Here is a 14,338-nt window from a genome sequence, read left to right on the forward strand (position 1 = left end):
TTTTATACAGCCTGATAAAAATATTACTTCTAGCTGGGCATCAGTGGTGTGAAGCCTGTAATCCTAGCTATTCAGAAGACTGAGATCTGAGGATCTCGGTTCAAAGCCAGCCTGGGCAGGTCTGTGAGACTCCAATAAACCACCAAGAAATTGTAAGTGGTGCTGTGGCTCAAAATGGTAGAGCACTCACCGTGAGCTGAAGAGGTGAAGGACAGCGCCCAGGCCCAGAGTTCAAGCCCCTCAACTGACCCTTCTCCCTCCCCCCCCCCCAGATTTATATATATAATTGTGACATTAGTTTTACAAAGCAAAACATTACAGTAACAAACATAGTTATAGAGATCATTTTCAGGACCGGAAGATAGCTGATTTATCAGGTAAATAAAGTTAGAAGAGGACATTGTAAGGGTGGAGAGTGATCTAAAGCATATCTCTAAATTGTGGAGGTCTGGGAAGTAGAGGAAATTGGTTGTTTTGTTTTCAAGACAAGGTCTTACACTGTACTACCTAGGCTGGCTTTGAACTTGGGATCCTCCTTCCTTTGCCTTAAATTCTGGTATTATAGGCCCAAACTTTGAGTTTTGTAAGGGGTTATTATCTCAGAAGGAACAAAAAACATGTAAAGAATGAGATTATCTGAAATTATGGATTAGGAAAAACCAAATTTATCATGCATTATAATAATACTAAAAGAGCTGGGCACTGGTGGCTCACACCTGTAATCCTAACTACTCAGGAGGATGTATATTAAGCTCAATTGCAATGGAATATCTTAAAACTTTTTATGGCTGTGGAAAAATATTTTGTTACAGAGGTTAAAATATATGTCCTAGACTAGTGAAAACAGATCAAGATTCAAGCAAGTTAAATTTGTTTAAGGATTTTGTGAGGGGATGTGTCTTGTGTGCCTGTATTGGAGCTTGAACTCAGTGTCAAACTTTTGCTTGGGTTTTTTGCTAAAGATTGGTGCCCCACCTCTTGAGCCTATAGCTTTGTTTCTGGGTTTTTGATCTCAGCCTCATGAGTAGTTAGGATTATAGGTGTAAGCCCCAAGCACCCTATTTGAACTTTAAAAGCAGCATTCTGATTTCTCAGTGCTTGAGAAAATAATACAAGTGCAAGTTCAAATATCCATAGACAAATTCTGTAAATTGCCACATTAGCTGATCTCTTGATTCTAGAATTTTGTTAAAAGGCTCTGTTTTCTTGAAGTACATTCACAAAAGAGAAGTTCAGTATTTATTTTTTGCCACCCATCCATACCCTAACACTTAAGGAGTTTCCCCACAAACTTCTTAGGAGACTTCAATATATTGTTCCTTTAATATGTCGCAAGATAGATGGTCAAGAGCACAGCTTTCAATGGGTTTGAATGGCAGCCTCACCCATTTAGTGGTGAATCCTTTTCTGTGCCTCTTTCCTCATCTGTAAAATGAGAAGCATATCTATCTGTTAGAGCTGTTACTGACAATTGTATTTCAGTGTATCCTGTTTTACAAATGTCTTTTGGCTACATCACCTTGGAAGCACTAGGTAAAATGAGGAAGTTCAAGTTTTTTCCTATGTAACTTACCTGTTGTATACCTGCCTCTTTAGTAATGAACTTGTCTGTGATATATGTACTCAGCCTAGCAATGTCTGAAGTTTCATCTGCTATTCTCATCTTTTTTTTTTGTTTCCCTTCTCCATTATCTATATTCAAGGTTACTCTCATTTAACTTGAGTTTTAAGTGCCACACACACACACACATATAAATATAGAATATGTTAAACAAGGTTTAGACAGATGAAAAGGACCAAAGCATTGGGTGTGGTGGCTTACATAGGTAAATCCCAGCTACTTGAGAGTCAGATGGGGAAGATTTCAGTTTGAGGCCAACTAGGGCAAAATTGCCTGTATGTCTTCTCCACCATTAAGCTGGGTATGGTCTGGTGGCATTCTGTCATCCCATCATTGAAGAGGCATAAATGGATCTTGATCATCTAGGACAGCCCTGCCCCATTTCTTACCTCCAGTCCTCTCTTGGGCATCATTAGGATAGTTCGTAGCAACTTATCAAGACCTACCAAAGGTATCTGTGACAGATTATTTGATGCAATAAGTCAGCAGTTTTCTTATGTGGGTGGCTTATTTACTGCCTTCAATGAGGTTGGGAATAGCTATGTGTCAGACAATTTTGAACCTAAACTTTAATTCATTTCTTAACACCTTAAAAGATCAAAAGATGGAATGTATGCACAATGACAGAACCCAAACCTTTTTCTGCAGTATACTCAATAGCAGTCTAGTTAATTTGTTCCAAATCCATCTCATTTAAAGCATTAAGTAATGCTTCCTAAAGGTATCTTAAATTCTGAGAAAGGGGATCCACAAATTCAGACCTGTTAGTGCTTTTACAATTTTCTAAAAATAAAATCAGGCTAAAAATACATTCAAGTTTAAATTCCTGATGATTTCCGGTGTTTAAAATCTAGTTTCCGTAAGTAATTCATCTTGAGATTCATCTTATAGTTTCTTCAAAGTAGACCAGTACTTGACTAATCCAGTACTTGAAATGTTTTACCACTTCTACTTCTGTCTTCACCTGGCATATTACCAATATGGCATTGTATTTTATTAAATGTTTCCTATGCTAATAAAAAAGGAAATCCAAATATTCAACTCTTCCCACTGGCTAATGACCTCATCAGATCTAGCCCCTTTCTCTTCTATCTCCATGAACAACTAACTACATTTACCATTCCTTAGTTCACTCGACCTAGACCGTGACTTCTCCAGTTACTTAACCTCCAAGTTTTTGTGTATTTTTTCAGGGGGGAGGAGGGAGAACAGTCCTGGGTCTTGAACTCAGGCCAACCTTCTTTTGCTTAAGACTAGCACTCTACCACTTGCAGCACCACCTCTTCATATGGTACTGAGGAATCGAACCCAGGGCTTCAGGCATGCTAAGGAAGCAGTCTACTACTACGCCATATTCCCAGCCCTCTAGCTTTGCCTTAGCTAGTACCTACTCTTGATAGAATACTCCTGCATATCAATTCCAGAAAGGGTGTAGGGTGTCTTAGAACAATTGCCTGAAGTGCTGCTCCGCTTTTATCTTACTGTAATGCTTTGTATAGTATTTGAACTACTTCACTATTACCAAGTAAACAAGCTCTGGAAAACCAAGAGCCTAGTCCATCCCTGTTGTTGGGGGATGGAAGGGAACCTGGGCCTTGAGCCTAGAGCCTGGGCACCATCCCCAAGGTTTTCTTTTGCCCAAGTCTAGTGCTCTATCACTTGAGCCACAGCTCCACTTCCAGCTTTTTGGGGGTTAATTAGAAAAGAGTCTCAGACTTTCCTGCCAGGCATGGCTTCAATGATCCTCAGATCTCAGTCTCCTGAGCAGCTAGGGTTACAGGCGTGAGCCACCAGTGCTTAGCTAATCCATCCATTTTCATTCATGTCCCCTCAACATCAAAATCAGGCCCCAAACAAAGATGCTCAACAAATAATCTGATAAACATTTAATGGCTTGTTCCTATCAAAACAAGATATTTTTAAAGGCTAAATACATATGCCAAGGGACCATCCATTTTGTGTTCTGGGGAGTATCCTTTTGATCTAAAACTTGTGTAGTTTTGGTCCAGAATAAGGTAGAAGCCAGAGGGAAAATTATAAGAGGCTTGGTAGCAGTGCAAAACCACAAAATTTTAATATTTAAGGAATGCATTCCCATGTGTTAACGTAGATGTGTTGCTGACCAGCAGTCAGGACATAGTTTATGCTGAACTTGGCAAAATAAGTGGTAACATTTCAAATCTACTTAGTTTGTGCATGGGCTGGTGCCTAGGCTGAGCTCAAGGGTTCAGCTTTCTTGCTTACAGCTGGTGGTACTCTTTTTTTTTTTTTTTTTTTTTTAATTGGTTGTGGGGCTTGAACTTGGCCTGGGCACTGTCCCTCAGCACTTCAGCTCAAGGCTAGTGCTCTACCACTTGAGCCACAGTGCCACTTCCGGCTTTTTCTGCTTACATGGTGCTGAGAAATTGAACCCAGGGCCTCATGCATGCTAGGCAAGCACTCTACCACTGAGCTACCTTCCCAGCCCTGTTACTCTACTTCTTGAGCTATGTCTCTAGTCCAATACTGTGTTGGTTGAGCTTAGGGACTGGGCACACAAGAACTTGAGCCACAGCGCCACTTCTGGTTTTCTGGTGGTTTATTGGACTTTACTGCCTGGGCTGGCTTTGAACCCTGATCTCAGCCTCCTGAGTGGCTAGGATTACAGGCGTGACCCACCGGTGACCGCCTTTTATTTTTTTTTTGAGGCAGGAGTGTAGCAAGGCGAGAAAAAGGGCTCAAGTACATTGTTTTTGGCAGCCAAAAACAATGCAGAGAATGACTTGTGAAGAACCATTTAACAGATGGTTTCTATTAGAAAATAATCTGTATAATGTCAGCTATCCAGGACACTTTCTTGCCTCAAGGTATTTTAGCAACTAAATCTAAAATGTATAGTTATTGAATGAAAATGAAAATAACTGCTGTTTCAGTCTCAGATGCCCCGAGACCTCAGTCTATGCCAGATAACCGTCCGCCTTGCCAGTCAGGCCGATCATAGATGTTGTGGATTGCAAATGTAAGGCAAATTTGTGTGTGTGAACTCAGGGTTTGCGAGGCAGAAGCTTCAGGACTTCAGCCCAGTAGGGCAAGCTTTACATCCAGTAAGCCCCTACTCCACCCCGCCTGGCTTCAGAAAGCCCCATTCTGGACACTCATTCCGGCATGTGCGTTCCCTGTTCGTTTATGCCCTCTCTTCCCCTTTCTTGATTTCTACCCCAAGTGTTTCCCCGACAGGCGGTCTGTCCAAAGGTCCCGGTGAACATCAGGGCTGTCAGCTGCTTCACCTAGTTACCTCGGTTCCCCCCCCCCTCCCTCCCCAGGCCCGACCAGCCCCGGCACCTAGAATGGAAAGGAAGGAAGCGCGCCCCACCGCGCTTGGGCCCAGCTTCCCGGGTTCCCGCACCCCGCCGCCAGCGGCGGCAAACGCTTGATCGCGCCCTTTGCGTAGTCTTCTTGGTCCTCCATCACCGCCACCTTACCTCTACCCAGGCCACCTGAGTCGCCATCTGCACACAGACTGGGGCAGAGGTCGCTTCTAACTTGAGAACGTTGGGAGGGTGGGCGGAGAAGCAGAGGTCTGAGCCGCGGCAGACAGAACCTGGGGTCCAGGCCCAGGTAAAGGGGCGGGGCGTTTGGCGATAAGCCAATTATGGCGCCTGACGACAGGGACCAGCCAATCAGAACAAGGGAAGCCCGGTGCGCCTGCGAGGGGCGGGACCTGGCGGGTGAGAACCCGCCCCCTTGCAGCTCGGGCCAACGCCTTCCCCCCCCTGCCCAGCTAGCTGGAGGCGTGCGGCTTCCAGGCTCCACGGACCGGGCGGCTTCGGAGCAGGGGGGCGGTGTACTCTCCGCCCAGCTAATTTCTCCCCGGTCTTGGCCTGGACAGGTGTTGCTGCTCGGGACTGCCGTTGCACGCGTTCTGGCTCGGACCACATCTCTCTCTGGGGACCGTACCCGTGGCTGGGGAACCGAGTGAGGCCGTTGCCTTGACGACAACAGCATGCGGCCCCTGGTCCCCGGAATAGTGAGTTTGCCAAGGGAGGGCCGAGGCCCATCTGCCGCCCTGCCTGCTGCTTCTAGGACCTGTCACTGATCCGCAGAGGAAATCTCAACCCAGGGGAGCTGCCAGTTTGCCAGTCAGCGTCTTTTTGACCTGCCAACGAGATGCATGTGTTTCCAAGTTGAAAACCTTTGGCTCTGTCTATGTGAAGAGGAGTTGAAGAAGCAGTAAGTATCGTCCTTTAAAAAGCTTCCATGACCTTCTTCTTTAGAAAAGATCTCGACAGGTCTTCAGCAATTTTTTTTTTTTTTTGCGTTGTAAAAGACCATTAGCCAAGTATTTTATCTAAACTGTTGGTTGCTAGAATCAGATGCTCACACGACACATATCCGCAAATATCACAAGTGCCAACTGGCTAGGCTTCGTGATGATTATTTTTAAACTCTGTGTTACTCTTAGGTTGAGGAATAGAAGGACTGGAAAGAAATAGTTTATAAGTAACTGTTTTAGGAAACAAGGGATTTTGTAGCCCGTGATATTTTTAAGGTATGTCTGGGCCGAGCTGCTTGCATAAGCAGATGTGTTCAGTGGGGTGTGTCAAAAGGTGCACCTAGTTGGGAAAAGAAACTTGGAGTAGTCACCTTGTGCAATGTTAGCTTGCGATACGCTGCAGAGCACCTTAGGCTTTATATTTTCAAATTTCTGTTAGAAAAGTATTTAAAAAAAATTCTGGGTTAGAAATTCCAGCTATTTTTTGTCTTTGGGTATGACAAACCTAAAGCCTGATCCTTCCTAAAAGTTCTTAATAGAAGGACCAAAAAAGAAGAAAAAAGATGGAGTTAACATTGAGAATGTTTTCAAATATTTTTTTTTATTAAAACTTGAAGTTTTAGCTGGGTGTCCATGGCTCATACCTATAATCCTAATTACACAGGAGACTGAGATCTGGGGATAGTGGTTCGAACCTAGCCCAGGCAGGAAAGTCCATGAGACTCTTATTTCCAATTAACCACCAAAAAGCCAGAAGTGGAGCTGTGGCTCAAGTAAGTGGTAAAGTGCCAGCCTTAAGCAATAAAGCTAAGGAACACTGTGTAGGTCCTGAATTCAAGCCCCAGTATTGGAACAGAACAAAAAAAGTCAAATATGTGGAAAGCTGTGGTCTGGGACATCACTATGTAAATAGTTTGTAATAGAATCTATGATCAAAACTGTTGATTGTTGGGCTGGGAAGGTGGCTCAGTGGTTAAAGCGCTTGCCTTGCATGCCTGAGGCCCTGGGTTCGATTCCTCAGCACCACATAAGCAAAAAGAAAAAAGCCGGAAGTGGCGCTGTGGCTCAAGTGGTAGAGCACTAGCTTTGAGCTGAAGAGCTGAGGGACAGTGCCCAAGCCCAGAGTTCAGGCCCCATGACCGGACCCAAAAAAAAAAAAAAAAAAAAAAAAAACCTGTTGATTGCAATAATGAAATAAGTTGAGTTGGTGTTAATTGGAATTGTTTTTTATTTCCCCCTCCCCTGAAAAAAAAGACCTGTTGTTCTGTGTATATCTATATTATCAATATGTATTTAGGGGAGGGGGTTCCTAGGTATACTCAGTGGTAGAACACCTAGCTTAGCACACTGTGGAGGCTTTGGGTTCTATTCCCATCAGCACACAAACAGATAATGTTTATAATAAAACCTCAAGCCAGGCACCAGTGGCTCACACCTGTAAACGTAGCTACTCAGGAGGATGAGATCTGAGGATCGCAGTTCAAAGCCAGCCCGGGGCAGGAAAGTCCATGAGACTCTTATCTCCAATAAACCACTAGAAAACCGGAAGTGGTGCTGGCTCAAGCAGTAGAGTGCTCCCCTTAATCTGAAGAGCTCAAGGATAGTGCCCTAGCCCAGAGTTCAAGCTCCACAACTGAAAAAATAAAATAAAATAAAATAAAACTTCAAACTGTTAAAAGACAAGTGCTAAACATACTTTAAATATTGGATTATCACAGTTTATTAGAACTAAGAATAATAAGGTCATCAATGCACCGATAAGAGAAGAAAGTAAAACATTACCACAATTCACAATCTGAGTAAATTAATTTTAGATTGTCATAAGTACACAATCAACACAATAGGTAAGATTTTTTTCTTTTCAAAATTTTATAAAGGAATGTTTCTATATTTTCAAGTTTAAAGAATATTATGGGGGCTGGGAAGGTGGGTCAGTGGTAGAGTGCTTGCTTTGCATGCCTCAGGCCCTGGGTTCGATTCCTCAGCACCACATAAGCAAAAAGAAAAAAGCCAGAGGTGGCGCTGTGGCTCAAGTGGTAGAGCGCTAGCCTTGAGCTGAAGAGCTGAGGGACAGCGCCCAGGCCCAGAGTTCAGGCCCCACGACTGGACCAAAAAAAAAAAAAAAAGAATATTATGAATCATCATTTGAATATAAAGTTACCAAAAGACTGTTATTTTTCTTTAAAATCATTGAAATCACAGTGAGATTTAAAGCAACATTTTTTTCCTTTTTTCCTTCTTTTGTTTTTATCAGTCTTGGGGCTTGAACTTTGGGCCTAGGTGCTGTCCCTAAGCTCTTCAGCTCAAGGAGAGCACTCTACAACTTGAGCCACAACACCACTTCCAGTTTTCTGGTGGTTTATTGGAGATAATAGGATAAGAGTCTCATGGCCTTTCCTGCCTGGGCTGGCTTTGAACTGTGGTCCTCAGGTCTCAGCCTCTTGAATAGCTAGGATTACAGGTGTGAGCCACCAGCATCAGACTTTCTTTTTCTTTTTGTTCATAGCTTCTGAAATTTAGTCTGAAAATCAAATTTTAACAATAAATTTAATTTTGAAGGTATAGTTTAATAGCTTTTATATATCGTACTAGTCAAAGTTTATGAAAAAGTATATGTGTATATATATATATACACACATAAATATATGAATATTTATATATACACACATATACACAGATATATATTTGCAGTACTGGGGACCAAGGTATAAGGTAGAATGAAGTACATTCTATACATGTGAAACCCTCCCTGGTATAACTAATGTATTCTGGGTCATGTACATATGAAACACACCCAACCACTGAGCTGAATCCCCAGACGGAAAATAATGTTTTTCCTGTTCCAAAACACATAGTCAACCACTGGAAAAACAAGATTCTATTGTGATTGGTTTTATTCAGGAAATTATAATTCAGGAATTATAACCAACAATTTCAAGTGTTCATGCTTACATAATTAATCATTAACAGGATTTTTTTTTCCCTTAGTAGAACTAAGGTTACAAGACGAAATTGCAGCTGGGTACTGGTGGATCACACCTGTAATCCTACTCAGGAGGCTGAGATCTGAGGATCATAAAGTGTGCTCAGGGAAGAAAAATCAGTGAAACTCTTCCTCTCCCCCTCCCCGCCCCCCCCTTGAAGTCAGGGCTTGAGCACTGTTCCTGAACTTCTTTTTTTTTTTTTTTTTTGGCAGTTGTGGGGCTTGAACTCTGGGCCTGGGTGCTGTCCCTCAGCTCTTCAGCTCAAGGCGAGCGCTCTACCACTTGAGCTACAGCGCCACTTCCGGTTTTCTGGTGGTTTATTGGAGATAGGAGTCTCATGGTCTCTCCTGCCCTGGCTGGCTTTGAACCGCGATCCTCAGATCTCAGCCTCCTGAGTAGCTAGGATTACAGGCGTGAGCCACCGGCGCCCGGCTCCTGAACTTCTTTTACTCAAGGCTAGCACTCTACCAACTTGAGCCATAGCACTACTTCTGCTACTTCTGGCTTTTCTGTGTATGTGGTACTGAGGAATGGAACCCAGGGCTTCATGCATGCTAGGCAAGCACTCTACCACTGAGCCACCTTCCCAGCCCTCAGTAAGACTCTTATCTCCAGTTAACCACTAGAAAACTAGAAATGGAGCTGTAACTCAAAGTGGTAGAGTGCTAGCCTTGAGCAAAAAAGCTCAGGGATAGTGCCAGGCCCTGAGTTCAAGCCCCATGACCACCAACAACAAAAAGACCAAATTGGTAAACAGGCACTGGAGCAATGCCCCCAGGTCTTTCTGCTTTATTTTGTCTAATATGTTCTTGAGTCTGGGAAAGCCTGAACCATGATCCTCCTATTTATACTTCCAGTAGAGCTGGACTGATATGCATGTACAACCAGACCCACCTTTTATGGTTGAGATGAGGGTTTGAATAACTTTTGGCTCAGATTGACTATCTTCCTAATCTCTGTCCCTTGAGTAGCTGGAGTTACCAAAATTTTTTGGAATGTTATATTTGGTGATATTAATATTTAATTTCTTAAAAAAACATGCCTATGAGCCAGGCATTGGTAGCTCAAATCTGAAATCCTAGCTACTCAGGTGGCTGAGACCTGAGGATCATGGTTCAAAGCCATCCCAGACAGGAAAGTTCATGAGACTCATCTCAAAACCAAAAAGCTGAAAGTAGAGCTTTGTCTCAAGTGATAGAATGCTAACCTTAAGCAAAAAGCCTCAGGGATGGTGCTCAGGTCCTGAATACAAGCCCCAGGATCAGCACACACACACAAAATATGCCAGTGTACTGTGATGTCATTGGTCTTTTTGTGTTTGTGTGAACCAGTCTTGGGGCTTGAACTCAAGGTTCGGTACTCTCCTTGAGCTTTCTTGTTCAAGGCTGGTGGTTTGCCACTTGAGCCAGAGCAACACTTCTGGCTTTTTTTGGTGGTTATTTGGAGATGAGTCACTGAATTTCATGCCCAGGCTGGCTTGGAACAGCAAACCTCAGATCTCAGCCTCCTAAGGAGCTTAGATTACAAGCATAAGCCACCAGTGCCCAGGTATGATCTTACTATTATTATTTAAAAAAATAAATTCAACATAGTAATGTAATTAGTATTGCTTGAAAAGGTTATTAAAGATTCACTGTTCATTTGTTAGGTGGCTATTTTATGATCAGATTTTTTCCCCCCATTGAGTAGAAAGTACATAAGGATTTCTAACATGGATATCTTTTCTTTCCTTTTTTTTTTTTTTTTTGGGTCCGGTCATGGGGCCTGAACTCTGGGCCTGGGCACTGTCCCTCAGCTCTTCAGCTCAAGGCTAGCACTCTACTACTTGAGCCACAGTGCCACTTCTGGCTTTTTTCTTTTTGCTTATGTGGTGCTGAGGAATTGAACCCAGGGCCTCAGGCATGCAAGGCAAGCACTCTACCACTGAGCCATCTTCCCAGACCTAACACGGATATCTTTTCAACCTAGTGTAAAATTTTGATCTTTTAAACAATGATATGTCATGGGGCTGGGAATGTGGCTTAGTGGTAGAGTGCTTTTGTAGCATGCATGAAGCCCTGGGTTCGATTCCTCAGTACCACATAAAGAAAAAAAGCTGGAAGTGGCGCTGTGGTAGTGTGCTAGCCTTAAGCAAAAAGCAGCTCAGGGACAGCACCTAGGCCCTGAGTTCAAGCTCCAGGACTGGCAAAACAAAAACCAACAAAACAAAACAAAACAAAACTGGATAGATCAGTTTATTAGAAAAGGAATAACGCTTCAATAGACTGAAATAGACTGAAAGTGGCCATCTTTAAGGTGAGAATGACAATGACTTTTGCTTTAGCACAAGTTCCCCGGTGGGGCCCCCCCTTCCGCTGGGGTCATGGGGCCTAACTCTGGGCCTGGGCACTGTCCCTCAGCTCTTCAGCTCAGGGCTGGCACTCTACCACTTGAGTCACAGTGCCATTTCTAGCTTTTTCTGCTTATGTGGTGCTAAGGAATTGAACCTAGGACCTCATGCATGCAAGGCAAGCACTATAGCACTGAGTCACCTTCCCAGCCCCTCAGCACAAGTTTTTGCTAAAAGTGTAAGAGGTATGGATTGTCAAGTTCCTCCCCAGGAAGTTCATGGGGAAAGTCACTGTGCTATGGTTAAGAGAGGTTTACAGAATTATATTTGACCTCTAAGGCATGATATCCTGGGCTGGGTAGTTAAAGATCTGTTGTTTTAGAACTATTTGTTGATCCACCTTAGGCTGGAATGAAGTCTATCATGAATCCTTAGGTGGATAGAGTACTAAAAGACTCATTTATTAGCATGTATTACTTATACAAGGGAGGCTTTCATACATATACAATGTATTCAAATTAGTGTCACCACTTCTGTCGCTCTCCTTTGACTCCTTCCTCTTTCCCCTCCTTCTTAAAACAAGTTCAATAGGTTTAGTTCTGTTTTCATTGCAATGTACCATCTTGTGACATTCCATGACCTTGGTGAGCCACTTCAGTTGAAAAGTTTAATTACAATATTTTCCCTCATAGACATTGTGATCACATCCTACATCTCATGTTTCCTTTGTGCTGGGTGCTGATGGCTCATACCTGTGAGCCTGGCTACTCAGGATGCTTGAGGTCTGAGAATTAGTGTTTGAAGTCAGCCTGGGCAAGGAAGTCTGTGAGACTCTTATCTCCAATTAACCACCAAAAAGGCAGACGTAGAGCTGTGGCTCAAGTGGTAGAACACTAGCTTTGAGCCCAAAAGCTCTGGGACAGCACACAGGCAAAAAAGCCCTGGCAAAAAAATAAAAACATAAAAAGGGTTTTTTTTTGTTGTTGTTGTTGTTTTGTTTTTGTTTTTTTTTTCATTTCTCCATCTCTCATAGCTAGTGACTACCTATTATTCCCTACTCAAAGACTTGTGACTCTAAAATTGTTTATCTGCATATTTTTGTTTGGTGTTAGCCCTGGGGCTTTCTTGTTCATGTTAGCTGTGAACTTCAGTTCTCAGATCTCAGCCTCCTGAGTAGCTAGGATTAAGGCATGCACCACCAGCATCCAACTGCCTGTCTTATCTTTTTGTTTTTTGGGGGGCAGTTGTGGGGTCTGAACTCTTAGCCTGGGTGCTGCCCCTCAGCTCTTCAGCCCAAGGCTAGCACTCTACCACTTGAGCCACAGTGCCACTTCTGGCTTTTTCTGCTTATGTGGTATTGAGGAACCCAGGGCCTCATGCACGCAAGGCAAGCACTCTACCACTGAGCCACCATCCCAGCCCTGCCTGTCTTATCTTGACCCTAGAGTTTAGTAGAGTTCTAGGGAAAGCAAACTTGGTTAGAAAATTTTGATTAAAGCCAAATATACTTGTGCTGTTTCTCATCTTTGAATGCAATGAAACTGTACTTTTCTAATATGATGTTTTGTATAATAGCTTAGATATTTCTTTACATAAGTTAAAATACATTGAATTTCATTAATACAATATTTAGTAATTTACATTTAATGGCTTCAGTTCATTCACCTTGTCTATTCTAATTGCATGTGCCTATTTTGAAAATATACCCTAGATATGGAAGCATCAAGAAATGTTGAGTTAGCACAGACAGACCTGAACATAGTGTTCATAGTGTTCATAGCCATGAACATGACTAATAAAACAAGCAGGAAGAACTAATTTTCTGAGAGTGGAAGAAACTAATATTAACTTTGTGCTCTGGTTTCCACGGCAGGAAAAATTCCTACTGGTTTTAAATTAAAATGGAAAAATATGAGAATCTTGGATTGGTTGGAGAAGGGAGTTATGGAATGGTGATGAAATGTAGGAATAAAGACAATGGAAGAATTGTGGCCATCAAGAAGTTCTTAGAAAGTGATGATGACAAAATGGTTAGAAAAATTGCTATGCGAGAAATCAAGTTACTAAAGGTAAGTAAATACGTCTACTGAATTGAAAAAAAAATGTGCCTTGTTTCTTATCAAGATTCTCTTCCAGAAATATTACTGTGTCTTTAGCTTTGTTTTGATTATAACAAATCTTAAAATATAAAATTTTAATTTTAGCAACAGGAGAAATAAAATTTTAATATATGTACATTTGTTTATGTTGCAAGTTTTAAATGGTTTAACATGTTTTGTTTCTTCTTTCTGAGTCATCTGCCTGTTGATCAACCAATCATCTGTGTTAGTGGTCCCTAAGACTACCTTTGGGTTCAGTAACTCTCTAGGAAGATCCTGGTCCTAAGCATATAGCATATATATAAGTCCTTATCTAAGACCTATTACAGTGAAAGAGTATAAAGCACAATCAGCGAAGGGGTGCAAGGTAGAACAAGAGTCCTCTTGTAGTCAGGTCACATAGAATGTGCTTATTTCCTTCAGCAATGAATGGTGGCAGCACATGGGAAATATTGTCTACTGGGCTGGGAAGGTGGCTCAGTGGTAGAGCACTTGCTTTTGCATGCTCGAGGCCCTGGGTTCGATTCCTCAACACCACATAAGAAAAAAGCCGGAAGTGGCGCTGTGGCTCAAGTGGTAGAGTGCCAGCCTTGAGCTGAAGAGCTGAGGGACAGCGCCCAGGCCCAGAGTTCAGGCCCCACGACAGGACCCCCCCCCCAAAAAAAAAAAAAAAGAAATATTGTCTACTAAGGAAATTCATTAAATGGTCAGTACCCAGGGATTTTATTAGGGGCTGCCCACATAGACACTCTCGGCCTACTACCAACCCAAATTCTCCATTCCCAGAAGGAAGCAGCTATGCAATATGTGCAATATTGTCCGTACAGTTTTTCCAACCCATTCTAGATTCTCATATTTTTCCATTGTAATTTAAAACCAGTAGGATTTTTTCCTGCCGTGGAAACAAGAGCACAGAGTTAACAATGTTGAGCATATTAATTTTGTCTACTCTCTCAGAAAATTAGTCACCATCTCTGGAAATGAAGGGAAACCCTCCCGAAAGCTAAGTTCCCAGGTGCCAGCTAACAGCCCACTTTGTAAGCAGCTTGTGCT

At 42.5% G+C, this 14,338-nt stretch overlaps 1 protein-coding gene and 1 long non-coding RNA gene across 3 annotated transcripts in view; one reads left to right on the forward strand and one right to left on the reverse strand.

Moving 5' to 3' along the window:
• Positions 1-1,212: 1,212 nt before the first annotated feature.
• LOC138820895 (uncharacterized) lies at positions 1,213-5,223 on the reverse strand. Its single transcript, XR_011370014.1, has 2 exons — positions 5,083-5,223; positions 1,213-1,425 (listed from the first exon to the last, which is right to left on the reverse strand). It is a non-coding gene; the product is annotated as an uncharacterized lncRNA (long non-coding RNA).
• A 122-nt stretch (positions 5,224-5,345) lies between these two features.
• Cdkl2 (cyclin dependent kinase like 2) overlaps positions 5,346-14,338 on the forward strand; it is a 39,061-nt gene continuing 30,068 nt past the window's right edge. The window contains exons 1-2 of one of the 2 annotated variants that reach the window (XM_070013223.1): positions 5,346-5,830; positions 13,060-13,255. In XM_070013223.1, coding sequence (XP_069869324.1) covers positions 13,088-13,255 — 168 coding nt within the window. In that variant the 5' untranslated portion in view covers positions 5,346-5,830; positions 13,060-13,087. The remainder of the gene's footprint in view (positions 5,831-13,059; positions 13,256-14,338) is intronic. The other variant, XM_070013224.1, reaches the window with a different exon arrangement.

This window comes from Dipodomys merriami, unplaced genomic scaffold (assembly GCF_024711535.1).
Source record: "Dipodomys merriami isolate MVZ:Mamm:240054 unplaced genomic scaffold, mDipMer1.0.p SCAF_9, whole genome shotgun sequence".
Taxonomy (NCBI): domain Eukaryota; kingdom Metazoa; phylum Chordata; class Mammalia; order Rodentia; family Heteromyidae; genus Dipodomys; species Dipodomys merriami.